This window comes from Podarcis pityusensis (assembly GCF_964106645.2).
Source record: "Podarcis pityusensis genome assembly, chromosome: 5".
NCBI lineage: Eukaryota > Metazoa > Chordata > Lepidosauria > Squamata > Lacertidae > Podarcis > Podarcis pityusensis.
This window is the reverse complement of record NC_138032.1, coordinates 68,719,380-68,745,470: the sequence shown is the minus strand read 5'-3', so window position 1 is coordinate 68,745,470 and position 26,091 is coordinate 68,719,380. Positions and strand designations below refer to the sequence as shown.

At 41.6% G+C, this 26,091-nt stretch overlaps 1 protein-coding gene across 1 annotated transcript in view; it reads right to left on the bottom strand.

The window, feature by feature from the left end:
• The window catches only part of P4HA1 (prolyl 4-hydroxylase subunit alpha 1), a 30,598-nt gene extending 6,657 nt beyond the window's left edge, over window positions 1-23,941 (bottom strand). The window contains 11 exon segments of the mRNA XM_081004723.1: window positions 1,095-1,194; window positions 8,242-8,312; window positions 10,353-10,529; window positions 10,674-10,882; window positions 13,381-13,623; window positions 14,632-14,769; window positions 15,726-15,877; window positions 16,672-16,768; window positions 19,017-19,138; window positions 23,660-23,892; window positions 23,894-23,941. Of these exon segments, the coding sequence (XP_080860849.1) occupies window positions 1,095-1,194; window positions 8,242-8,312; window positions 10,353-10,529; window positions 10,674-10,882; window positions 13,381-13,623; window positions 14,632-14,769; window positions 15,726-15,877; window positions 16,672-16,768; window positions 19,017-19,138; window positions 23,660-23,892; window positions 23,894-23,926 (1,575 nt within the window). The 5' untranslated portion in view covers window positions 23,927-23,941.
• Window positions 23,942-26,091: the final 2,150 nt, after the last annotated feature.

Below are 26,091 nucleotides of genomic sequence, written 5' to 3'. Positions count from 1 at the left end.
CTGCCACCCTGCCATCTGGTGATGGACAGGTTGTAAGTACAGTGGAACCTTGGTTCCCAAACTTAATTTGTTCCAGGAGTCCATTTGATGGTTCGGGAACCAAGGCACAGCTTCTGATTGGCTGCAGGAGCTTCCTGCAGCCAATGAGAAGCCATGTCAAACGTTTGGCTTCCAAACGACGTTCAAAAACCGGAACAATCACTTCCAGTTTTTGATCTTTTGGGAGCCTGAACGTTCTGGCTCCCAAGGCATTCGGGAGCCGAGGTTCCACTGTACAAATAATTAACAAACAAATAAAGGCTGAACTATGCCCTCTTTAGTAGTGCCACCAACTTGAGTCTACTCTCCCAAATAAGGAACTAAATTAAGCAACGGCCTGAGGTTTCCCTTTCATTTGCCTTTACTGAAGATTCACCAACTTCATTTTCCATTAAAAAATGATTTTCAAAGTATTAAAACAATGTATGTCAACAATGTAGCTCCCACCCTAATATAACATTTTTCTTTTCCTTTAAAAAAATCTTTTCCCTGTTTTGCTCAACTGAACTCACCCAAGGAAATTCTGAACTGGAGTTTGCATTTTTAAATTTTCCACCATACACTTAAATATTGTGGCTAACTGCATTCCACACACAAACACAGGTAACAGAGCTCAATTTTTTTTTTTTTTATTTCAATGAAAAGCCATGACTTTAGAGTGAAACAGAGTTGCATGAGCCACACTGCCCCCTCCCACCCTTCCGAAACGGAGTCAGGGCTAAGCAAACATGCAGACAGAATTGCTTTTCTCCTCTAAATTTGCTTCTCTGAAAGTGGACTTTTGGGGTTCAGTTACATGTTTGCCACTTTATAATCTGCTAACACAGCAGACAACAGCAAAACAAGCAAAAATCAAATGTGAAGAAGAAAATTTGAACCAACGCTCTTGAAGTCTTCTCCCTTTTTTAAGAAATGGGGAGGGTAACACGAACAACATATTCAAATATTTTATTTAAACCAGTACGAGATGAGTTGATGCCAGCAAGATTCTTAATACTCAAGTAGCGTGGGGTTTGGGGGTGGCATTTGGGTTTTTCAATATCTCCTCAGCTCACCTGGAGCTCCTCAGCTGTGGAAACATCCAGTCCTGTAAGATCTTGTATTCTTGCATTAATACGTGCTACTACAGGGTTTTCATATCCAGACAGCCAGGCACTAAACATGGAAACAGATATTATTCCTGACCAGTATGATCAGAGCATCACTTTTCAAGACCAGTAAGAAACAACTTTTTAACTGTGCAAAAATGCCTACAGGCAAATGCCGACACTAAATGTGATAGCCGACATCTCAGTAGCTCCACTTAATGAACAACTTTAGCCCTATTGGCATATATTGCAGCTCTGCTGTATTTCTTCAAAGCAATCCCCTTTGGTTGGCCACCATCAAGTAAGTAAGTTGTGACCCAAAAGAACACTTGGGAGAGCATGATATACACAATATTGCAATGTATGCCAGACCCTCTTTGATTCACGACGATTGTGAAGGAAATGCTACAGTGGTGCACATTGCAGTTCACATAATAAACCCGTGGAAATTAACTCGCATAATAAACCCACTGAAATTAATACAGGTCCATTAGTTAGTAAGTTAGGTCCACTGATATCAATGGGTCTCCTCTTAGTTAAACTTAAATACCACCCACTCTCTCCTGTCCAACCAGTGAGCCTGACTGTGAAAAAAGCTCTATCTTGCTTTCTTATATATGCATCCACATCATGGTGTATACTTGAACCCTACCTACACCGATTCAGCTGTTGATGCTGATATATGTGAAAAACAGGAAGCCTCTCCATGCCAGAACTGCACTCAAAATTCCCACCTCTCCACTAACAAGCTGGCAGAAACAATTGCCCTAGAAACTGTCCAACAAACAGCTAAGGATGAATGGACTAAACCCTGTATTGTCTAACTGTATTTTAATAAGCAACTGGTGGCTTAAGAAGATTACTTCCCACTCTCACCCCCAAGTGTAGGAAAAATTCTACCTGCCCCGCCCCCGCTCCACATGGGGTGTGGGCTCTCCTATATATATTACTAATTATCCTGAAAACCGTTTTACTGAGCTAGCAGCAGGATAGCCGATAAGTGATGCTTATGATTGTGACCATTTTACAAGGTTACAATTCACTGTACGAGACTAGTTTCCAGAGGGCTAGCCATGTTTTTCCAACAAAAAACCAACAATGAGTCTTGTGGCACCTTTACAGGCAAACACATTTTATTGTGGAATAAGCTTTCATGGATGAGAGTTGGATTCAAGATTAGATTAGTCACAATAACTTATTTCCATTCCTACCAGGGACTGTAATGATGGGGTGGACTGTTTGAAGCAGTAAAGTACATGGACTACTCCCAAGTAAAAAGCAGTGTCCAGAAGAAACGTTCATTTAAATGTGGGCTGAGGGCTGGGGGCAGAGGAATAGCACAATCTTATCTGAAACTGGAGAAGCTGTTAAGTGTTTGGCTCTCTCCCTGCCAAAATTCTTTGCCCTACCAGACACACACAGGCCCACTCAGTTTCTGCCTCTTTCTATTCAAACCTGAATTTTCTGTTAAGGTGTCTACTCCCCACATATTCTAGAAGCTTGGACAACATTAAAGACCCTAGTTTCACAGTTTGTACACCTTAAAAACCAAACAGTAATCAAAAGCTAGTTGTTCGATTAGCAAACATGATTTTTATGCACCATTGATGGTCAAAGATCCCTTGCAGAAACACATCATGTATGTATACCAGTTTGAAAGGATTAAACTGTATTTTCACTACCACTCGAGTTTGTTTAGTACCCTCCTTTTCAAAAGGATCACAGCAAATCTCTAATCAAGAGCGGTAAAATATGACACCACACAGGTTACAGAATCTCAAAGGGTACGGAGAAGGGAGAGCTGAATGTTTGTCCGAAGTTAGTAGGCAAGGAGGTTTAGGGGGGAAACTATCAGAACGACTGTTAGGATACAGAGCAATTGCAAGCATAAGAAATATAGACAGAGAATGTATTTCTTATAACAAAAAAAAAATGTCATGTCACATAAAGCATTACCCATAGCGAGACTTATTTCCTAAAGAAGAAAATTCGTATTACAGCAAGCGAAGTTAGTTACAATGAAAAACTAGTATTTGCACCACTTAATAACCCCTCTTTCATTACCCCTACATTAACCCGCTGGCTTCCCCATCTCATCCCATGCAGCTACTTTCTGAAGCGATTTCTCTTTTCTGCTCTGCAGCCCAGCTTTGTACCTGTTTTCACCTTCACCCTTATGTCCATGTCTCTTCCTACCTCCATTTGTTCAACACTCCCCCCCCCCCGGTTGCACACAAACCACCCCCACAGTAACTTCCTGCATCTTCCTCCTTCCACACATTGCAGCCACTAAGCTTGCTTCTCCCCTTCTGCCCGATTATAAAGCCACCATTGTAGTGGCAGCAAGTTGTTCCAGGACTCAATTGAATGAAGGTGCTGGTTTTTACTTGCAAAGCCGTCTGTGGCCTAGCCCAGCATTTCTTATGGAACACCTCATCTCCTGTTACTTGTTCCAGCGACTATACAAAGCTGCTCTGGAACTCTTCCGGGTAGGCAGGGTTGATGGGCATACATTATTCCGTGGTTTTCGATTGGGGACAGTTGCCTCAGCTTCTGTCAGGCCCAGCCAGAATGGAGAGCTGTTAGGTATGAGGCAAGCTCTAAATTGCGTTTTAGATTCTGAATGAAAGCTTGGCAGAATAAGGTTGCTCAGCTCCTTCTTTTTAACAGCAATTTTATATTGTGTTCTAATTCTTATATTCTGCTGTAATGTAGACCACCCTGAGTTTTCTTTCAGTAAGGATGAAGCTAAATAAACACAGTACATTTTAGCTCCCAAACGCCGCAAACCTGGATGTGTTCCAGTTTGCGAACTTTTTTTGGAAGCTGAACATCCGACGCAGCTTCCGATTAAGTACAGGAAGCTCCTGCAGCCAATCGGAAGCCACGCTTTGGTTTTTGAACCATTCTGGGAGTCAAACGGACTTGCAGAAGGGGTTCCAATGCTGCTTCTCTATTACTGTGCCTGCTGTAATGTTTCAGCCTTCTCCTTCTCCTGTAGCCTAATTCGTAAAAATGTCAACTTTCAATTGTTTCAATGCCTTTTTTCTACTTCAACTCAGTCAACATATACCCATCAATTGCATATCCATCAGAAATGGAGTGGGGGGCGGAGAGAGAGACGTTATCTTGCAAGAGGAACAAGCATATCCTCCCATTTCCTTTCCCAGGAAGATCACTTGTCAACACTTTTCATTTCAGCTCACAGTCATGTGGAAGCTAAAATAATCCTGCAATGCCTCTGTATCATTTGTGAGGGAAATTGTGCTCTCTGAACACTGCAATGTGCTCTTATTGCTCTCGACAGCATCAAAAAAGCTTTTCCATGTTGAATGTTGTTAAAAGTTAAATTTATTGGGCATAACAATATTTCTGAGGTTCTCTCCTTTTGAAATAAACTAATACTCAAGAAAGGTACCTTCACTTCCATCAACATTTACTTTGATTCCTTAAAAGTTTCAGCATCTTTCCACTGAAGCTTTTAAAAACGGCACTACTAGGAAGGACTGTTCCTAAAACTTTAAAAAGTAATGTCGAAAGGCATGCATTTGTCTGGTGGAGACTCCACTGTCATGGGCTAAATAAATTCCTTTAAAGAAGTCCCCCCCCCCCCACTTTCTTTCTAGAGAGGAAACTATATCGTAGAGTAATTGGCTATTTCACAGGCATACATCACGACCAGCAGTTTCCTGAAAGTCACACTGGCCGAAATATTATGGTACTACATACACATGGCTTGGCTCTAAATGCTGCTTTCCACTGCTGGCAAAATGCCACCGTCATGCAGCCTGCCACGTACTTCAGCACAAACAGTAGTCCTGTCATAAGCAGAGGCATGCCGTTAATATAGAAATGTGTTAGCTAGGAAAGAGTGCTTGGAATGTTTGGGAGGAGGAAGCAAACTTCTATTAAAAATACACGAGAGAGTTTTTGGGTTCCCTGTAAATGTGGCTTTACTAGTTTGTTTTTTTTAACAAAAAAATACTAATATCCTTGACAGGAACGAAAACCTACTCCTTCGGCAATACAGATTTCAGTTTTGAAAAAAATCTGTCTTCTTAATATTGCCTGGTGTGTGAAACTTTTCACAGAACTGCACAAGGCAAAAACAGATTCAAACTGGATAGTCAGAATGCACAGCCCACTGGCGGATATTAACTGCAGCTGACGTAAATATTTTGAATGTCCACAATAGGTTCTACTGTGATTTAAACCACCAGGAGAAGAACAGCTCTAAAAGGAGGTTACAGAGGCACAAATTATACCTAACAACTCACACATTAGTTCCCACACTTTATCACTACTAAAACCACACACATGAAACAGGAGACGTAACAATTAATTACTAAAGGAAAGCAGTCTACATTTTTGCCTGCTCCTGAATTGTGGCTTTTAATGTAACAAATCCCTGAAGGTCAAGGCAGCTTCTCTTTCCTCGAATCAACACACACGATGCAAACTTCAAGAAGGTGTTTAATATTAACGAGTGGCCTTTGCTTTAGAAATCAGCTTGGCTCTTGTACAAAAGTGTTGGATAGCACCTTAAGAGGAGACATTCATTTCCTCTGAACAACTATTCCCCATGTTTTGCAACAGGTGTATATGAGGGTCAACTACTGATCCATTAAACAGCTCAAGACCACTTTCTCCACTAAATTTGCGACACAAGCGTGCTCTTGCATGCTAGTTTCCATCTTGAAAATCTCATGTTATGTTTTCAGGAAGTACTGGACATATTGCACAAATCCTGATTTACACACATTTGATGTAAAAGCTAGATTTTTTCCCCTGGGCATTTTTTTGTGGACAGGCATATTATAATAGCAAATAATTTTTGAGGCTGCTTATGCCATACTTTTTTTATAGAAGAAAAACCCATGAAATTGAATGATTTACAAACTATTAACAGTATTTATAAGTGCCTCACTGAAATATCCCCTTAAGCCAGTAAGGAATTTTTTTGTGTGTGCCATAAACAGTAACTTTTAATCATACACATTTAAAAGGATGGGAAAAGACAACTACTATATTTAGTACACTAACTATTTAAAAATAGAATCCGAACTAGGAATCTCAAGCTACCATTAACATAGAATGTGTTTCCTGTTTACCATGTGCCTCCTAGGAAGTGCTTAAGATTAACACAGGCATCCTGACATAGAAGTAAAAGCAAGCAGATGCTATATAGCATGTCGTTTACAAGGATTCTTTCTAAAATAAAACAATGTTGTGTTAATTCTGGTGGGATCATGCAGGTAAGAAAGTAAGGTTCATGCATTGACACATATACAGAAGTGTTTAACAAAGCAATCCAATACATGTCTACCCAGAAGTAAGGTCACTGACTTAAAACAGGATTTATTCCAGGTAAGCATGTATGGGATTGCAACCTAAGACTCACTGATTTGAGCGTGGGAGAAACAAGGACATTCCTGAAGTGTTTAACTTTGACTTGTTCTTTACCCAAAGAGTTTAAATTTGAGGATTTTCCCCTTTAAGCCTTCCAAACTTCCAGAGCCACAGAGGTTAGTGTTCTATTTAAGGCTCCATCCTTTTCATCTAGTTAGCAATTAGTTGAAGGGGGAAGGAGGTAAAGAATCCCACACCAAGTTTGACACAAGCCACTGCAAAGAGAATTTCTGTAGCAACTTATCGACATACCAGCGTCCCCTTACCTCTTAGAGACTCTGTAATGTGCTGTGGTCAGTTTCCCAGTCTGGGGGTCATGCACAGTAGCTCGGCTCAGCTACAAAAAGAGAAAGGACAAGGGGCTTACTCTAGTAGCAAGCTTCTTCTGGGCCAAGCCACAGGCAATTAGAAGGGTTCCGATTGGTCTGGATGGAATGTAATGCTCAGATCAGCAAGAACATTTAAAAGGATTACAGTAGCTGCTGCTACCGTTACTCCCCAATTAATCTCAATTGGTTCAGTAAATTTGGTTAGATTGTCCTTTCACTTTTTCCCTCCAAATGGAAAGTTTATGCAAGCCAATTGTTTGCAGAGTTTCACAGAGAACTTCTCGGTACCCAGAAGTTTATTGTTTTGCATTGCTGCCTCAGTTTTGCTTTTTAAGAAAAGATAAAGCTTTTGCACGAGACTCAGGAGATATACATAGATATTTAAAGATGTCATTAAACTCATTGTAGCAACCCTGGGCCATTCACCATCTAACCTACCTCACAAGGTATTGCAATAGGGTTATTTCAGTTAACTGTTGCATGAACTTCCCAGAGTCTAAATACTGTAATTCATAATTTTTTGTAGTGGTCAGTGAATGATCTGGGAGCAGATAAAGCTAAACAGAGGGGGAACTGATCACTGCCATGCACAAGAGCTTTACATAAGAGCTAGGTGTAAATAAATATTAAGCTGCGATTAATTACTATTAATATTGTGTCACGATAAATGGGGAAACCCCACAGCTTTTTTAGTAAGTGTGAGCAATTGCCAGGAGAAAACTCGTTTAAAAGTTATCAAGCCAGTAGTTTAGGTTAATTAAGTCTGTTAATCACTTCCCACAACTAGTAGAAGTCTCTCTGGGAATGTGTCACCTGGCTCTAGCAAAACAAAACTGGAATTAGCAATCAAGCAAGATAAAATGATAGTTTCTGTTGCGATAGATTTGCAGAAGTGCTTCAATATCCCTAAATACAAATAGCTGAAGAGCTGTCTTGCCAAGATCACTTTTCTGTAAATTTCACAGACAGGAAGCAGAGAGCTCATTTTACTAGTGAACTTAATAACTCTGCATGCCTCTTTGACAGTTCTGTGGGAGGCTATCCTTTAAAAACCAAGACATGGAAGACTTTGATGGAGATAATGGCACTCTGTATTGAAGAAGGAAAAACTGAAATCTCTACCCAAGAAAACACTGAGGCAGATTGGAACAAACTAGGAATACATCCTAAATAGGCATACAAGGACAGAACTTCTGGTTAGAGGAAGAATCTGAGAAACTCAGCAGTAACAGTTTGTTACAATATCTGCAGAGAGCAAAGAAATGGACCAGAAAAATAATAATCAAACTCTTGTGTTTTCTGGTCATTTTCTCCCCTAATGAGCACCGCAGAGGCACTCATTAAAGGGAAAGAATATACGGCAAGTGAAATCTTACCTTTTGCTAATTCTGTAATGTGCAGTCTCCAAAACGCCTGTTATGGGGTTTGAAATGGTGGCTCGCCTCAGCTGTGAAGCGAACCAATCAGAATAGTTGCATTACAATGTATATTATCGCATCACATCAATCCGACCATTCAGAACCCAATTATGGAGCACAGGCTAAAGTAGGTTGGTTCTCATAGCTATGTATAGCAACAGTATAATATCATGCACAATACTGTATGGAGGAGACCCATTACCAAGCAGGTACTTCTCTTTTAGTAACGTGTAAGAACACGACTCACCTTCAACTAGCTTGGAGTAACAGGGCACTCCCAATAGCCTTATACCCAGCTTTTTACTTTGGTTACAGTACTTTATCAGCTTGGCTTGTACAATTACGACCAAACAGGATAGTTTACTGTAGGTATTTGGCATACCTACAGGGATGGGGAACCTGTGGTCCTCCAGATGTTGCTGGACTCCCAAGTCTCATCAGCCGCAGCCAGCATGGCCAATGATCATGGGTGATGGGAGTTGTAGTCAAGCAACCTATGTGCGCTATAGGTTATGCATCTTTATGAAGTTTTTTGTTGGATCAGGTATACTGAACCATGCTGGTCTACAAACAACTCACATCTGGCTTCACTCTAGACTGTTTCCCAGGGGCTGGTACAGCTTTGAAATGCAAGATGTGACCACGCTTCTTGCCAGGCAGGCTCCTGGTACTCCTAATGGGTACTGGTACTCCTAATCTGAAGTGGGGAAGAGTTACAGAGTGCTGGCATGTGCCACTTACCTCTTAAGCACTCCTCTGATCAAGGCAACAAGGAACAACCTCTCCTTTCCCAAAGAGACGGTGCGAGTTAGGTTAAAAAAAAGCTTGCAACTCACATGCTTTTACCAGCCAAGGCAGCACCTATTCACAAATTGTTGATGGACTGGTGCTGACGAGGCAAAAACAGAGCATGAGAGACGCACATGCTCTTTCAACACAGCAGGCATCTCCTTCTTTAGAAGATGAGAGGTCACCCCTGAAGGCACTTGCATCTAATAGCTAGCTCTTTGGCGCAACTTCTCATTTCTCAGATGGGGTGCCTGAAATCAATCTTTTGACTAAGGGGACAGACACGCCCTGGTGACTAGGCTTGTGGGGGGAGGTTTGTGCCATGGCTGAGAAAATCTTTTGCCAAACTATTTGACCTGGGGGAATAAGTCATCTTTTCCTAAAAACCAAACCAAATAATTAATCGTGTCCACATACAAAGTATAAACAAGATTTTACATATAGGTCTAAAATGGATCAGTCATAAGTTTTTTATTTTTCCAAGGAAAGGCCATTGTTGGGGCCGTTTTTAAAAGAATGAAAATCTGCACTGGGTGGCCGGTTGAGAAATTATGCCCTGCACTCAATCCTACACTTAAAACTCTTGTCTTCCCTTAAGTTTATTTGGGAGTCCAGACTATGTGCAAAATGGCCATGTGCAAACCTGGGCAAAGTAAAACTCCATTCAGCTTACACACACTGTTGTAACTTCATAATTGCAGAGTAACAAGAAAGTTGGTGATCTACCATCGTAGGTATTGTCACTTACAACTGCAGCTGAATCAATACTTCTAATGGACTTTGAGGACAGAATTAAAACAATTAAAAGAGTAGTGGTAGTAGTATATTAATCCAAAGGAGTTATTTCTATCCAGAGGCAGTTCATGCATGCTGCAAAGATTGTCAAGTCCCGCACTATAGTTTTTCAGGATTGTCTTTCACAGCCAGCCACAAAAAGTCCTCCCCAGCTTAATTGCTGAGACCTGCAGAGGAAGTTAGGTCAGACTGTTTGTGAACCTAAGCCAACTTTGATAGCCAGTGGCTCACCTTTTAAAAACAACAATCCTTTTTAAAAACCTTAAAATGCCAGGGATTGAACAGGGAATTCCTTATGCTGCAGCATGTGCTCTAACGTAGAGTTATTCTAAAGTGTCAGTTCCTAATGCCATACAGAGGGAATATTTTATTACAGACTTATCCAAAGCAAAGCGTGCCATCATGAAAACAAGGCTGGCCGGGAGAGCTCAGGCATTTGTAGTATCGTTTAAGTTATCATGGACAGATGGAGATTCTTTATTTACCCTCGGTTTTGCAAGCTCTTTGACCGTTTCTATTTCTTCGTCAGAGATTATTTCAACAAAGCGAACAATCCGAGGGCGGTCCCATTCATCCTCTTGTTTAACAGGGCCCAGTATGTACCTGGGATTCCCATTCCCATCGTAATAGCGGCAAAAAAGCTTCTTTTGTCTTCTTGGTGTCTGCAAGAAGCAAAATGTTTTTTAAAAGTTTGTAAACAAATGCATAAATATCTGAAACGATATAGCTATCTAGCTGTACCAGCAGATTTTCACCATCTATTTCAAAGCCATTTTTATAAACTGTACATAAAAGATGTTAATTACCATTTTGAGACCCTCCCCACGGCACAGCATTTCATACTTCTGTCTCTCTGGAAGATAATCTTTGGCAGGTCCCCTTTTCTGAGTTTTGTTTTCCTTGTCAGTCTGTCCATCGGTTTGGGCAATAGACTTGTTTGCTTCTTTTTCTTTTTCTTTTTCCATGATGTACTCGAAGTATTTCATATTGCCATTAGCTCTCTGGTGTTCTGAATCTATTGGAAAAGAAATGAGCCCCTTTGTGAAAGGCTAACCGTTCAACAAACTTGCTTTTCATGGTTAACTTTCATTTTCTTTTTAAGCATACGCTTAAATCTGAATATTGCCAACCTCTAACTCACTCATATTCTGCCAGCTGTTTTAGTTGCATATTCCCATTAAAGGGAGAAGTTCCTAAGTCAAAGAAACAAATGACAGAGTGGTATTTTCACAGTAGTTGTGAATCTTTCCATGAAACAACTCAGAATGAATGAATGCTTCTTTAAATCACTCCAATCCTTGTAAACTAGGGCTGTATTACAGCTATGCTCGTAGAAATTTTAAACTACTAGGAAAAATGTTTGTTGAGCTCTAGATGTTTGCAAGAAACACTCTTCCAGCAGATACACTTTTTGTGAAACTGTAACACTACACTAGCACAGACAAGGCTAGAAATGTAGTTGATGTGCTACCCTCTATTTGTTGTTGGATACAAGAATAGCCAATGCCCAGGGGTAATGGGAGTCCAACAGTGATTGGACGTCACCACATATGCTACCTCTGAAAGTTTACAACAACAAAAAGGACCGAAGCAGACACGAAGATTGAGGTGAAAATCTCAATAGAAAACACTTGGTGCACTATCATATTGTTTAAGACCCCTCTGGTAGTTTAACTCTGTAACAAAAAAGTGAAACTTTAGACACTTACACACTATTACAATTGACAAAAACAAAACAAAAAAACCACCACTAACACGTTGAACAGAAGGTCATTACGCACCAAGCAGCAGTAAAGACCTGATCCTACTCAAAGCACGGTGCAATAGCAGATATACATTTACAAAGTCTTGCATGAATTAATGCACCATTTCCAACAAGTATTTTATGATAGCATAACAAGAATGTATTGCAGGCCAACGTGGCAATCCGGGTGTTTTAGGAAAAGATGCTAGAAAAACAGGAGTTGCTACTATCAGAATGAACGTTAAGAGATGTGTCACTTTGTCTTTTTACAATCCCAAGCAAAGAATAAAGTATTATTATTATTATTATTATTATTATTATTATTTATTCAGTTTATATACCACCTTTTATCAAAAGATCTCAGGACAGTGTACAACATTAAGAACACATTACAGAGCATTAATAATAAAAACGTAATAAAAATCATAGTATCAGACAACATAATAAAATAATCATAATAACAGACCCCCCCACCCCAGCTTTAGCAAGCCATAGATTAATTAATGGCTAAACGCCTGGGTAAATAAGTCTTTGTGCATATAAACCAATAGTAGTAATATAAATTAGAATAGAAGATGTGGAATCTAAAACTTGTGCTTGAGCAGGAACTGACATGGGGGGATTGGCTTTTGGAAGGCTCCCCACATCTGAATCAGATTCCAATGAGAATACATTAGTCCCTTCCAGAATCGCAATGACAATCTGAAATGGGTCTATTGCAGTCTCAGTATGTCTGAAAAAAATGGGGAGAGCAAACAGGAGCAGCAAGCTGCAGGGAGGTTTCTAAGCCCTGCTGCATTCCCGTTTATGCCATCAGGAGCATACAGCTGCATGCAACCCTCACCTATTCAGAATTGATCTGATTTATGTTCAAACTTGTTTTGAATGCACAAAAGCTATCAGCTAATGGAAGCAGAGCCGGATTATCTTGCTCCCGGTTGCCCAATACAGAACACCACTGCTGTTGGTACTAGGAAAAGCTATTGTTTTGAAGACAACTACTATTTAAGAGGGGACGCGGGTGGCACTGTGGGTTAAACCACAGAGCCTAGGACTTGCCGATCAGAAGGTCGGCAGTTCGAATCCCCACAACGGGGTGAGCTCCTGTTGCTCAGTCCCTGCTCCTGCCAACCTAGCAGTTCGAAAGCACGTCAAAGTGCAAGTAGATAAATAGGTACCGCTCCGGCGGGAAGGTAAACAGCGTTTCCGTGCGCTGCTCTGGTTCACCAGAAGCGGCTTAGTCATGCTGGCCACATGACCTGGAAGCTGTACGCTGGCTCCCTCGGCCAGTAAAGCGAGATGAGCGCGGCAACCCCAGAGTCGGTCACGATTGGACCTAATGGTCAGGGGTCCCTTTACCTTTACCTTCCTATTTAAGAAGTTCACAACAATGCCTTTAACCCCGAGATAAATTAACTTTTAAAAAAAAGGAAGGCAAGTTTCCCACTCCCCACCTGCAGCCATTTGTACCTCTTCAAAACTTCGCTGGAGAGACGAGAGGGAATGGGAAGTCCTTCTAGGGACTTCCTTAAGTTAACAAATTGCAGGGACAAAACCTGTTTTGGTAGCAATTCCTCTCTCCTTCAGAAGCCCCCTCCCATCCCACACTGCTCAGGAAGATTTCCAAACCATCCAGGAGAAAAGGGGGGGCGCGGAGATAGGAAGCAGAAATTGCACTAATCAGCAAACAGATCTTTGGTGCACAGGAAAATTAGTGCACAAAATTAGTTATTGCAACCCACAGGAAATATACAAGTTCTTTAACATACCCAACTCAAGAAGACGCTTGGTAAGCATCACGGCTTTCTCCAGATCCCCCTGCTGGTACACAGCATAACTCAAGTAGTCTAGGACAGAAACCTTGCCAATGGAAGGAGAAACCTCTCCATCATCCAGCTGTTTTAGAGCTTGCTCCATCCACAGTTCAGTGTGGTAGTAGTCCGCTTCCGTGTATGCAATCTTGCCCAGCTCAAAGCAATCCTCAGCTGTTAGAAATGTCTTATGTTTCACTCCTGTAGGAAACAAGAAGCCAATAATGTTGAATCAAGGTTGCATTACTGAATCATTTGCACTGATTTTCTTCTTCTTCTGAAACTGCATTTGTCTATTTTTATTATGTGATTAATGACACCTTACAAAGCCTATGACGGAAAAAACAAAAGTTGCACAAAATTTGTGCTAACTATAGCTACTTAATTTTTGTATAGGCTGTAATTTACTGTAAATTAGTGCATTTACCATTTAATGTTATAATGACAGTGGTTTTTAGACAGGGATCCTAAAGACCACCAAGACAATCAGTCCAAAGAGTGTGCCCTACTAAACTGTTGTGTTTCCTAAGTCCTAGGGTGTGGAATCTGCCTCCCCCTGCCCTGAGAGGGCCACATTCCCCAAGGGGTAATAGAACCAAACACAGGTGGGGCACCTCACACTTTCAGTCAACAACAACACACTATTGCTATTTGTACTGTGGGAAACTAATCCCAATTGCTCCAATAGGAGTGTTTGCCACGGTCCAATGCAAAAAACAGGCACTAAGGGCCAAATCTGGATTCGGACCCTAAAAGGGGGTTAAAGAAGGGCTGTAACGTTTTGTCCCCTACTGTTTCACAATCCAGAACCTGCAATATGCATTGCCTAAACAATTTTAATGGACCCTTTTTTGACAACACAAATTGCAGGGGACCTGGCATTGGGATCCTGGCATGGGAGTAATATAGACTTTAACTGCCTGCCCTCTGCAGTGATTCGGAAGTTGAACACAAATCATAGCTATGGTTTGAGCAAAAGAGTAAGCCAGTAATTAAAAAAAAAACATGCAAGCAAAGGGAGGGGAAGAGGAAGGAAAATAGTGGTACAGGTGGGCGTAAGGGTCAGTCTTTCAGCAACAAACCATGGTTTAATATGGTATGTGAAACAAACTCTCCCTCCCTAATCACCCACACCCTCAATTGGTTTCTGCAAAGTAGTTTTCTTAAAAGTTTCCCCCAAAATACTTACAAAAATTACCAAAATTTTACCTGGGAGATTTCCCTTCGATATAGTGTCTGTATCCAAATTATACGTATCCTGGAGCCGTAAGAGAGCTTTGGCAGCACCTGTCTGATCTTCATCATTTGGGAAATACTGGCGTTGAATAGTCATGTTAGAAATGAACCCTAAAGAAAGAAAGAAAGAAAGAAAGAAGCTCTTAGAATCATAGAATTCTCAAGTGCGGCGAGGGATGCTTGAAATCAGGGGGTGGGTGGGTGTGTTTGAAGGAAGGAGCAGGGAGAATAAGGCATGAGGTGAAGCACCAGGGTGAAACCCGGCATCTCCTTGATTATTATTTTTTACGCCAATTATTTTCACTGATTTTCCAAATTATTACAAATCTTGCCAAATTAATTCAATTTAATACGATTTTCCAAAACCAGCTTCCCACTCCCCTTATAAGATATGTCCAAGATGAACCCATTGCTGCTTGTGTTCTCAATTAATCTCTAGATAACATCCCTCAATAACTGATAATATTACCCATCAGCTGTCCCTCCACATCTCTGAATACAGCAAAAAAATCAAGTAAACCTTCATATGTGTGAGTGAGAGAGAGAGAGCTTTGCTCTGATATACCACGGGGCAGTCCTTCCAACTAGCAGCTGAACAGCTGGCTAGCAAGGCAATAGTTTTAATAAATACTGGGTCTCTCCTGGATACTGGACTTGAATTAGTTTCTTTGGTTCCGTGGTTTATTTAAAAGGTGGCCCCCTCACCTGGGTAACAAACAAGGTGGTGCAGAAGTGAATTACACCTGAATTTTTGGTTTTCCCCTCCTCTCACTCTTGTCATAAAAACACACAGCACAGTGTTGAAACTCTATTCCTATTCATCACAAAGACGTCTGGCTTCTAGCAGGTATCACAACACTAAGATGAGTTACTGCTGATACAAAATCCCAAATCTCACTGAGATTTCAGGTCTCCTCAGTATGAAGTTATTGACCTTTTAGGAGACTAAAGTGGCTAAAGAGAACGGAAACCAGGGATTTTCTGGCCCACCGCTCACTGAATTATCCACTACCCACACAGCTCTCAGCATGCAAGTGAGCCTTTACAACAGCTTTTTAAAAGCCTACCATCAGACATATCCTTCAGGACTAGGTTCTCCAGCTCACTCCACTCTGTGTTAAGTCGCTTCATCAATTTGAATGCATTCACAGGATGCCCCAAGAACCCCTCTGGGTCTTTCGTTGCAGTGTCTGTCAGCTTATCCAGTTTCTCTGCCCATCTAGAGAGACAAAATGCAACCTAAATATGTTTACTAAGTCACTTTCCGTGTGCCAACGTTAATGCTGTGAATTGACATCGGATACCTTGTATTGTTTCATGATCTAAAAGAAAAATAAACTGCACGGTCTAAAGATAAATAAAAAGCACAGATTTTCAAAGTTAGCTCATAATGCGACTAGTTTTTAATAGTTTCTTCTCTACATTCTAAATGTTGCAAGTCACTTGGAGATTCCCTGTGTATCAAGTGATTAATGAACTGAATAAATAATGTACCGTATTTTTCGCTCTATAAGACACACCAGACCACAAGACGTACCTAGTTTTTGGAGGAGGAAAACAAGAAAAAAAATATTCTGAATCTCAGAAGCCAGAACAGCAAGAGGGATCGCTGTGCAGTGAAAGCAACAATCCCTCTTGCTGTTCTGGCTTCTGTGATAGCCGCGCAGCCTGCATTCGCTCCATAAGATGCACACACATTTCCCCTTACTTTTCAGGAGGGAAAAAGTGAGTCTTATAGAGCAAAAAATACGGTACATTTATTTATTTATTCATACATACATACATACATACATGCATGTATACATACATTTCTGTACTTTCCCCAAAGGTTTGAAGTAAAGGAAGTAAAGTTCTTTTTATTATCCACAGCCCATATTTAAACTCTGGATGGCTTACAGCCAACATTTTGCAGAAATAGCAAATATTCCTCTGCCCACAAAAAGCCATATATTATTTGGCCTGGGGCAAATTTTTTGTCACCCACTAAATATTAGTATTAAAGCCTGTACATACTTCTTAATCTGTTCCAGCTTGCTCTCTTCTGCCTTGATATAGTCTTTTAGCGAAGTCACCAGGTCTTTCTCCGTATTAATTAAGTCTGTCATGTGACCTAAAAAGATAGTTTAATTCCCTCATTATGTCTATGATCAATTACAAAATCTTAACAATATGCTTTAAAAAACAACAACAACAACAACCAACAAACCCAAATGCACAAGGAGTTTGCAATTACTTTATACTTTCTAATTCTTACAAAAAAGGTGCAAGGGAAATATTTCTCCCTGCTATTCTTAATTAGTTTTGCCATGTAATCAGAATATATTGACAGTAAGTTAACCAATATGTCTCAAGTAGAATGTAAGCTGCGAGGCAGCAGTCTGTTTCTCTGAACTAATGTCTTGCAAATATTGCAAAATCACTCTATACTCTCTCCCTGTGGATTGTGATTTTTCCACATTAGAGAATTTCTCAATGGCAGTTTTACAACACATTAAGAATTACTGGTAAGTTTATGCTATCAAGGATTCCCTTCCTCCCCAAATTGCTTTCTGTAGCACACAATATTGATATGAATAGCCAAGGAAAAGGGAATTCAGAAGTGGATACTGAGATGGTAAGAAGACTCATAACCTTTCCCACTCTTCTGGAAAAGCAAGTCACCTCCCCACTTTGAAACCCAAGTTGTTCCCCCAACTGATAAAACAACAAATCATGAATATAACACCATAAAGCAAACATCCAACTGAAATATCCTTGCCATTTACTAGTTTCACATAGGCTTAGGAAACTGAGAAGGGTTGGGTTTGGAATTATGTTTTCAAGCGTCAAATATTTGTCACATTCCATTTATTAGCTATTATGCAAAAAAATCTTCCTTTCAATTATATTATATAAACAGTGCAAATTACCTTTCCCTGGGGCCACTTTACTTTTTGAAAAGTCAGTAGAATTGCTATTCTAAGTCAATAGGACTACTAATTTCTAAGAGCAACCGTATAGTTGGCCATTTGCTGTTGGGGCCCGCCCAAGTGGCTGGGGAAACCCAGCCGGATGGACGGGGTATAAATAAATAAACAAATAAATATTATTCTTATGAATTCTTCCTCTCTTCAGGCTAGAATCGTGACCCAAGTAAACTTGTAACAATTGCCACACGCGGCAGGCAAAAGGGTTTCCCCAATATATTGGCAAGGTTAAGTTAGGTGAAATAAACCACAGTTCAAGAAGGACACTGACAAACTGGAACGTGTCCAGAGGAGGGCAACCAAAATGGTCAAAGGCCTGGAAACGATGCCTTACGAGGAACGGCTAATGGAGCTGGGCATGTTTAGCCTGGAGAAGAGGCGGTTAAGGGGTGATATGATAGCCATGTTCAAATATATAAAAGAATGTCACATAGAGGAGGGAGAAAGGTTATTTTCTGCTGCTCCAGAGAAGCGGACACGGAGCAATGGATCCAAACTACAAGAAAGAAGATTCCACCTAAACATTAGGAAGAACATCCTGACAGTAAGAGCTGTTCGACAGTGGAATTTGCTGCCAAGGAGTGTGGTGGAGTCTCCTTCTTTGGAGGTCTTTAAGCAGAGGCTTGACAACCATATGTCAGGAGTGCTCTGATGGTGTTTCCTGCTTGGCAGGGGGTTGGACTCGATGGCCCTTGTGGTCTCTTCCAACTCTATGATTCTAAGAATTCTAAGGTCTCAAATAAAATTAAATATTATACATTTAACCAATTTGAGTGCATGACCAGCAGATCTGAATACATGAGTATGTATTACTAATAAATAGTTTCATAAATAAAATACAAATATTATTCTCCGAAATGTTCAGTACTACTACCTTCTTCTTTTGCTAAGCACAGCACTGTTTCAGTGCTTTTGAATACAGTGGTACCTTGGGTTACATATGCTTCAGGTTACAGACTCCGCTAACCCAGAAATAGTACCTCGGGTTAAGAACTTTGCTTCAGGATGAGAACAGAAATCGTGTTCCGGTGGCGCAGCAGCAGTGGGAGGTCCCATTAGCTAAAGTGGTGCTTCAGGTTAAGAGCAGTTTCAGGTTAAGAACAGACCTCCAGAACGAATTAAGTTCTTAACCCGAGGTACCACTGTACCTATTTACTGATACCTGGGTACTTTTTGCTGCCACATTTCAAAGTTATCTGTGGGCATTTTTCTGATTTTTATTAAATTTTTAGACTTTATTGTTGGCCACATTATAGCTCCATTGTCTTCACTAGATCAAGGGCAACTCATAAATGTTATAAATGAACAACGCAACTGAACGAACCACTTGTGCATCATTATTGCTGAATTGTTTAAAAAATGCTTGACAGTTCTGCTCAAAAGTATTCTCACCAATGGAAGTGAAGAAATCTGTATGGGCATATGAAGAGGGAAGCACAACACAGAGGACTAGAAGGCAACATGATTTTGTGGGCATCATTTTTCTACTGCTCTGCTCTTGCCTTAACAAACGCCTGAAAGAGAAATAAAACAGCACTTTTAAAAATACGGCATAGCTTTAACAATTACGAGGCTCTTGAGAACCAACCAAAGGAGCCATTTACATGCTTCTAACAGAACCATGCGCACAAGAAACCACCTGGGCAGCCAAGCCTCTTGGCAGATGTGCAAACAACACCTCTGGATTGTCACCAAGCAAACTGGGCTTGTAACATTTCAAGCATAAATGAGCGTCATCTCCCCTGCAGGACTTGAGTACCAGCTGTTTCCCAGAGCTACTGATTGTACCGGCTGTGCTTGCACTACTTCTGTAAATCAAGAAGAGAGCATGGAGGTTGTTTCCAAAGCATCCTGGAGTTTAATCTTAGGAGTGCTAAAGGTAAAAGCAACGTACTGCCTCTGTCCTTTTTAAAGTCAAGTTCTGTAGTGTTGATGCTTTATTACAAACAGGTGGTAAATAAATGTTGTGAAATAACCAGACAAGGACCCTGGTGGCTGGGTTCAACTAAGTAGTTCCACTAGCAGGAGCCAGCTTATCCCCTCTCCTTCCCCAATGTGCTCCCATCCCCCCCCCCCGAAATTGGCTCTGTGGCATAAGCAGAACCCCCAGAACAGTGCACAGCAGGCAGAGAGGAGAGGTCATTCTGCTGCCGCAACACAATGTCTATTTGTCAGGGCGTTGGGACAAGATGACCTCCAATGCAACAATTGCATTACAATAAATGGTACAACTGCATTGTGTTAAATGTGCAATTCAAGACCAGAAGGGTGCTGATATGCTTTCCCACACATGCAAAGCCATTCCTGAAAATTTTCTTTTAGGTACCAACAGAATAAAAACAACATGTCAGTGTCTGGAGGGAAGGAGATGTTGAGTTCTACCAACTAATATGAAAGATACAATGAGAAAGTCTCTTAATTAGAATACATATCTGTCTGGAACTTTAGGGCCAGATAGATTCCTGTCAACCACATCCATATTCCCATCCAACTGCTTTTGTCAATGTCCCCTGGTTTACCTTTATCCTCTCTACCCGAACCTCTTTATGAGTGAGTGTTGCTCATCCACATCCTTGCCTGGTTAATATTAGTGAGCCCTTGCTTGGTTCAGGCACTTAGCTCTCTACTGCCTACTCTATCCCTGCCTTAATATACCCCTTCTGAGCCTGTGCATCAAGACAAAGCTAAGAGGTCAATTTTCTTCCATCCACAGAGGCACAGAAGGGTAGCTGACAACCAGCTGGGAAGCCCGCCTCAGCCCCAGAGTACATGTTTTACTCAAGTCTGTGAGTTTATAATCCCCAAGTGGTTTGAAAATCACATGGACACATAATGTGGCCTTTCAAGGTAAGGTGGCATTACTGCCATGCCAGTAAACAAACAGAAAATAGTTTTCTAATGTATTACCAAGGCTTGTGGAGAGTAATTTCACAAAACTGGGATTCATGCGAATCTCAACCACATAACCCATTGCGAAAATTCACCTCAGAAGTAAGAATAAAACCCACAAATACATTAGTGTATTTGTGACAGGCAATAAGTAGGCTGATAATTTGACAGGCAGCAGAGTTTCAGGGTAATACAACTTCCCAGTAGTATTTTATATTTAGAAGAAGGCCTCAGTTATGTTGAAGTTGGAAGCTGATGCTACTGTTAACTATCCAGCTCTTAGAGATGAAATAATTTCAGGAATGTCAGGGCACTGGAAGCTTCCCTTTAAAAAAACAGGGAGAAACATTTGTGCATTCATAGCAATGGGCTATCAGTCAAAATGTCTGTTATATTGTTTGGTCTCAGACATACCGTAAATCCCATCTGAATCCGCATCACACTTATACAACGGATACTCACGTTTTTAAGAACAGCACAGGCATACAGTATTAAACAGCTGGACAATGAAGCACATGGAATGTTCCCAATCATTTCCATCATTGCTACTGGACAATTAGAAGCTGGACATGCCTCCCATTCATTAGCAGAGAATATAAAATAAAATTCTTGGAGCATCATTAGTGTTTGCTTTAGCACAGTCTGTAGCAGACCTATCACATCCTGCTTCACACTTTGAACTTTTCTAAACTGAACATACAGGGTTTGTGGCCAATGCTAGTCCTACTCAGAGTAGTAGACCCACTGAAGTTACTAAACGTGACGAACCTCGGTCCTTTAATTTCAATGATCCACTCTGAATCAAACTTAGCTGGGTAAAACACATAGTAGTTGTAAAACAGCACACGTGGGTTACATAGGGTTTTTATTTTTATTTTCTGGGCCTCCCAAAGAGATTAAGCCCCTGTTGTAAACAGAAATTGCAACATTGCTTGTTTACTTTAAGGGTACAAATCCTTTCAAAACTCTTACAAGGGAAATCAAAATACATTAATGTAATCACAATAAATCAGGTACGGGGGAACAACTAAAACTCCCGTAACCCCTCTGGCCATTGGCCAAGTTTGCTGGGGCTAATGGGAGCTGTAGCTCAGTAACATCTGGAGGGCCCAAGGTTCTCCACACCTGCAATAAGTTAATACCAAAATGCAGCAAGCGATTAGGACCCTTCCAATATAGGGCCTGTGGGAGAGTAGGAGAGAATTCAGATGAAGCAGTCGCTGATGTTTTCTTCACATGCTTCCTTCATTCTCATGAAACTTCTCCCAGGACAGTTCAACTAGAGAAGACACGGAGTGTCTTCTTCACCTAACTACCTACCTTTGTATTTTAAAACTGTTTCAAGAGTTGCACCCCGTTCCAGTATGGAAGTGATTGGGTGGCATGAGCGTAGCACAGCCTTTGCTAGGTGGTCTTTTTAGATTATTTTATGCAAGGAAAAAAAGTTATACAGCTTGCCTCTAGCAATTTAAATCAGCTTGGCTGCTAAGAGAATATTGTGTACGTCGATGCGGGATCTCTTGTCCATAAAGCCTCTTATGCCACACGAGTTTCAGGAAACCCACTTTTACTTCACTGCTGAAGTCTCATATTTACACTTCGAGTAACTTCGGCAAACTTTTGAATGACCCAAGTGTGATGCAATACTCCTCAGACACTCAAAAACATTTGAATGCTGATCAAGTAGCGCAGTCCCTGATAAAATTAGCCAAAAAACCCCCGACTCTGCATATCCCCTACATCGAAGCACAGATTTTTTTCATGTCTGTGTGAGCTGCTTAGAAATGCATTCTATTCATACTTAGCAAGCATGAGCAACCAGTCAGCGTAAATAGCTTCTCTCCAAAAGTTTGTGAAGCGAGCAAAAGGTTGATGAAAAAAATGCTACTGCCACGTATTTCACCCTCCCCCACTCACGTAACAGACACTCGTTCATCTCAAAAATCTTCCCAAGTGAAGTCTAACAGAAAGTACCAGAGCCTTATCGAAACAGTCAACTTTCTGTGTAAACAGCCCTCTTTCTTATTGGCTCTTCAGTCCCTTCTTGCAGTTTTGTACCCTCTTATTTGCAAAGAGATCAATTTACAAAGGGGAAGGGAGAGAGGTAACCATTGCTTGCTGAGGAATTTCCGCACAAACCAATCCTGCTGGACAAGTTGTATAACATGCTTAAGAAATAACTGGAAACTAAGGCATGTTTGGCTAAGTAAAACTTATTCTCTGGTTAAGTCATGTATTTTGTTTTTTTAAAAGTTTCAACTGTTAGGCCTTGCATGAATACTGATATCATAAGAAGAAGCACCGCATGCAAACTTGGATGAATATCATCCGCTCAATGAGTAACAGCCAGAGATGGAGATTCTAGAAGGAAGGAAGGAAGGAATCAGGTTTCTCTCCTATACTACTCTCAGGATATGCTACTGATTAAAGAAACTCATGCCACTCATTATAGGGCAAAATGAACAGCCTCTGAAGCTCAGTGGCTGAAGAGACTTAAGAGCAATCTTAAGGGTGAAGGGGGGGGGGAAGACCCACATCCACGTCAGCCCCAAACCCTTGGGGCACAGACGTGGGCGGATCTGTGCAAGAATTTTGACAAGACTGGGCTGCCCTGGGCGAGTTGCTACTAGGCAAATATTTCCAGGAACTTTTTTTAAAAAAGAAAAAATTCAATTTTATTTTGAGGGGAGGGGGCAGAGAGCGCTATGCCAAGTCCATCGCACTCTTCAGCAGCGTAAAAGAAAGGGAAGAGAAAGTGCCTGGTGGAAAGGGAGCCGGGCAGATTCCCCAGCAAGAGGGCGAAAGGGGACTTATCCCGGCAACATGCCTTTGGCGGTGTGGTGGGGGAAGCAAAGAGGGGAGCCCAGCAAAGCAGCCACAAAGGAGGGCTGTTTGTTAAAAGCACACTTAGGGGGATTGTGTGCTTTTTTAAAAAAAAAATCGATGCCTAAAATAAAATAAAAAGTACGACATACTTTATGGGGAAGTTAGCTGCTGCGGTTGCTGCGGCTGCTGCTGCTGCAAAGCCAGGCATGCCAGCTATTTCCCTTCCCGTGGGAAAAGGAATGGGAAAAGATCCTTCCATGCACGCGACCAGGAGTTGGGGGAAGTGGGTGGGAAATGGGAAGAAAAGCCCCTGCACGCACCTCGGAGGAAAGCCGCCCAAGCTGCTGCTCCTGCTGCCGCTGCTGAGCCCTGTCCGCCTCTCCGCCCGGTCCGGGACTGCACGCAGCAAGGCCCCTTTCGGAATGCTTATGCGGGCCGGGATCCCGCCCACCGCCGGCCCTGGGAGGCGGCCCCTTCGGAGCGCGGCCAGGGAAGCGGCCGCCCGAGCTGTACGTGAGGCAGGGCACAGCAGCAGCAGCAGCGGCGGCGCCCCCCGGCGAATGCGCAGGCGCGAGACCCGGCTCCATCCCCTCCTCTCTCCTTTTCTCTTGGGGGACAATTAGCGCCTTGAATTAATTGGGAAAGGGTTTTTTTCCGGGGGCGCGCGCGCGGCGGAATTGCCCATCGAACACAGCGGGGCTCCTTATGCAGGAGGAAACATGTCCAGGGGTGTGATGCTACGTAACGGGGCGAGTAGAGTGGGGGAAAGAGCTTTAATTTATTATTATTATTATTATTATTATTATTATTATTATTATTCATCAATAGCGCTGAAAACTCTCCTACGTCGCTAGGCTTCTGCAGACAAAAAAGTGTACTGTAGGGCATTACTGGGTAGCTCAAAACGGACTGATAATTTCATGGTTTCATGGATTGCTGTAGGGGTGAAGGGTTGTTCAAGATTAATACCGTAAGCGGGTTGTTCAGATACAGTACTGCCAGTCATGGGTTATTGGCAACAGGGTTTTGTTTTGGATTCCCGTCCCCCTCCCTGAAAAGTTCAGTCTAGATGAACTAGAATTAATCTGGAATAAAGGGCTGGCATTCTGATGCTGAAGCTTGCAGGCATGAGGAGTACCCACCCCACAATCGGCACCCATCAATAATAATAATAATAATAATAATAATAATAATAATAATGGTGTGCTGGTATCTTAATGCCTGTTTTGTATATTCAGGACATTACATTGGGACTGACTCCAGCAGTAACTTTGCTTTCATGGTTGTGTTAGTAGTAGTAGTACAGTAGTACCTCTGGTTAAGAACTTAATTCGTTCTGGAGGTCTGTTCTTAACCTGAAACTGTTCTTAACCTGAAGCACCACTTTAGCTAATGGGGCCTCCTGCTGCTGCCGCGCGATTTCTGTTCTCAGCCTGAAGCAAAGTTCTTAACCTGAAGCACTATTTCTGGATTAGCGGAGCCTGCAACCTCAAGCGTATGTAACCTGAAGCGTATGTAAACTGAGGTACCACTGTAACAACAACAGTAAGAACCATGTAATTTGCTCAGTCCATATAAATCCTTCTGATGTTACCAGTGTGGTGTGGGACTTAGCTACACGGAAGCAACTCTTACTTTGGGGGTTTTTAAATAACGAAAAGGCATATTTGTTTTTCCTTTAGGAGGATGCTCCACGGGGATGTTCCCCATAGTATGACCTAGAACGGTAGTCATTAGCATTCTTAGGCCAGGACCCACCTTTAGCCCAACAGTAGCTACTTTAGATATTATATGTGCACACATGGTCCACACTGGAAGTGGCAGTGGAGCTGCACAGCTGGCCCTGTCTTCAGTGTCTGCACACTGAGCATAGGACATCTCAGCAATGACTGGGGTCACAGTTCCCATGGAACCCTATGTGCATAGGCTTCCCCTGCTCAGAAAGCCACACTCAACAGGTGGATGTTATGGTGTGGTAGGAGGGAAATCACATGTTGGGGTCAGGACCATCTGCGGGGCCCAGCTTATGGAAGAACTTCACACATATAGTCCACATCTGCACTATATTTTAAGGCACTATGATACTACTTGGTTTCCCCCAAAGAATCATAAGAACTGTGGTTTAAGGTTTATAAGCAGTGCTAGGAGACTGCTGTTCTCCTCACAGAGCTACAATGGTCTGAAGGGAATAGAGGTCATGTAACTGATAAATCAGCCTCATATACCAGTATGCTTAACTCTAATTAATGCACGAAGGGGTTAAAGCCATAGAGTAGTCTGTCCTTTGTGCTCCCACTTGCACCAAGTGACGAGGTCAAAGCTGGATGCTCCAGGCTTAGACCACTTGGTTTAAGCAAACCATCTTTGTGTTTCTATACAAATAATTTACCTCTTTTTGGAACCTCAGTTAAACTGCCTGTGTTTTGTAGTGCTGTGTGGGAAAGCACATGAATATGACCTTTGGAGAGTTTGTAAGTAAAGCATTTTTTAACTTCCCAAATGTGTAGTCTCTTTCTATGCTAAGGGAAGTGGGGAACTCTGGAAGCAACTTGTAAGGGTTAAAGGTCTAACAACCTATATTTCCACACTTTACTTTGGTGCATTTTTGAGATTTTAAATCTCTGCTGGGGCTTCCTCACCAAAGAGTACTCACCCAAAAAACTGGATCTTAGGCAGCCAGGGAATTCTCCTTTTTATTTTAATATATTTTATTTTTTTCTTTTACCAGACTAACACCAACAACCCCCACCAC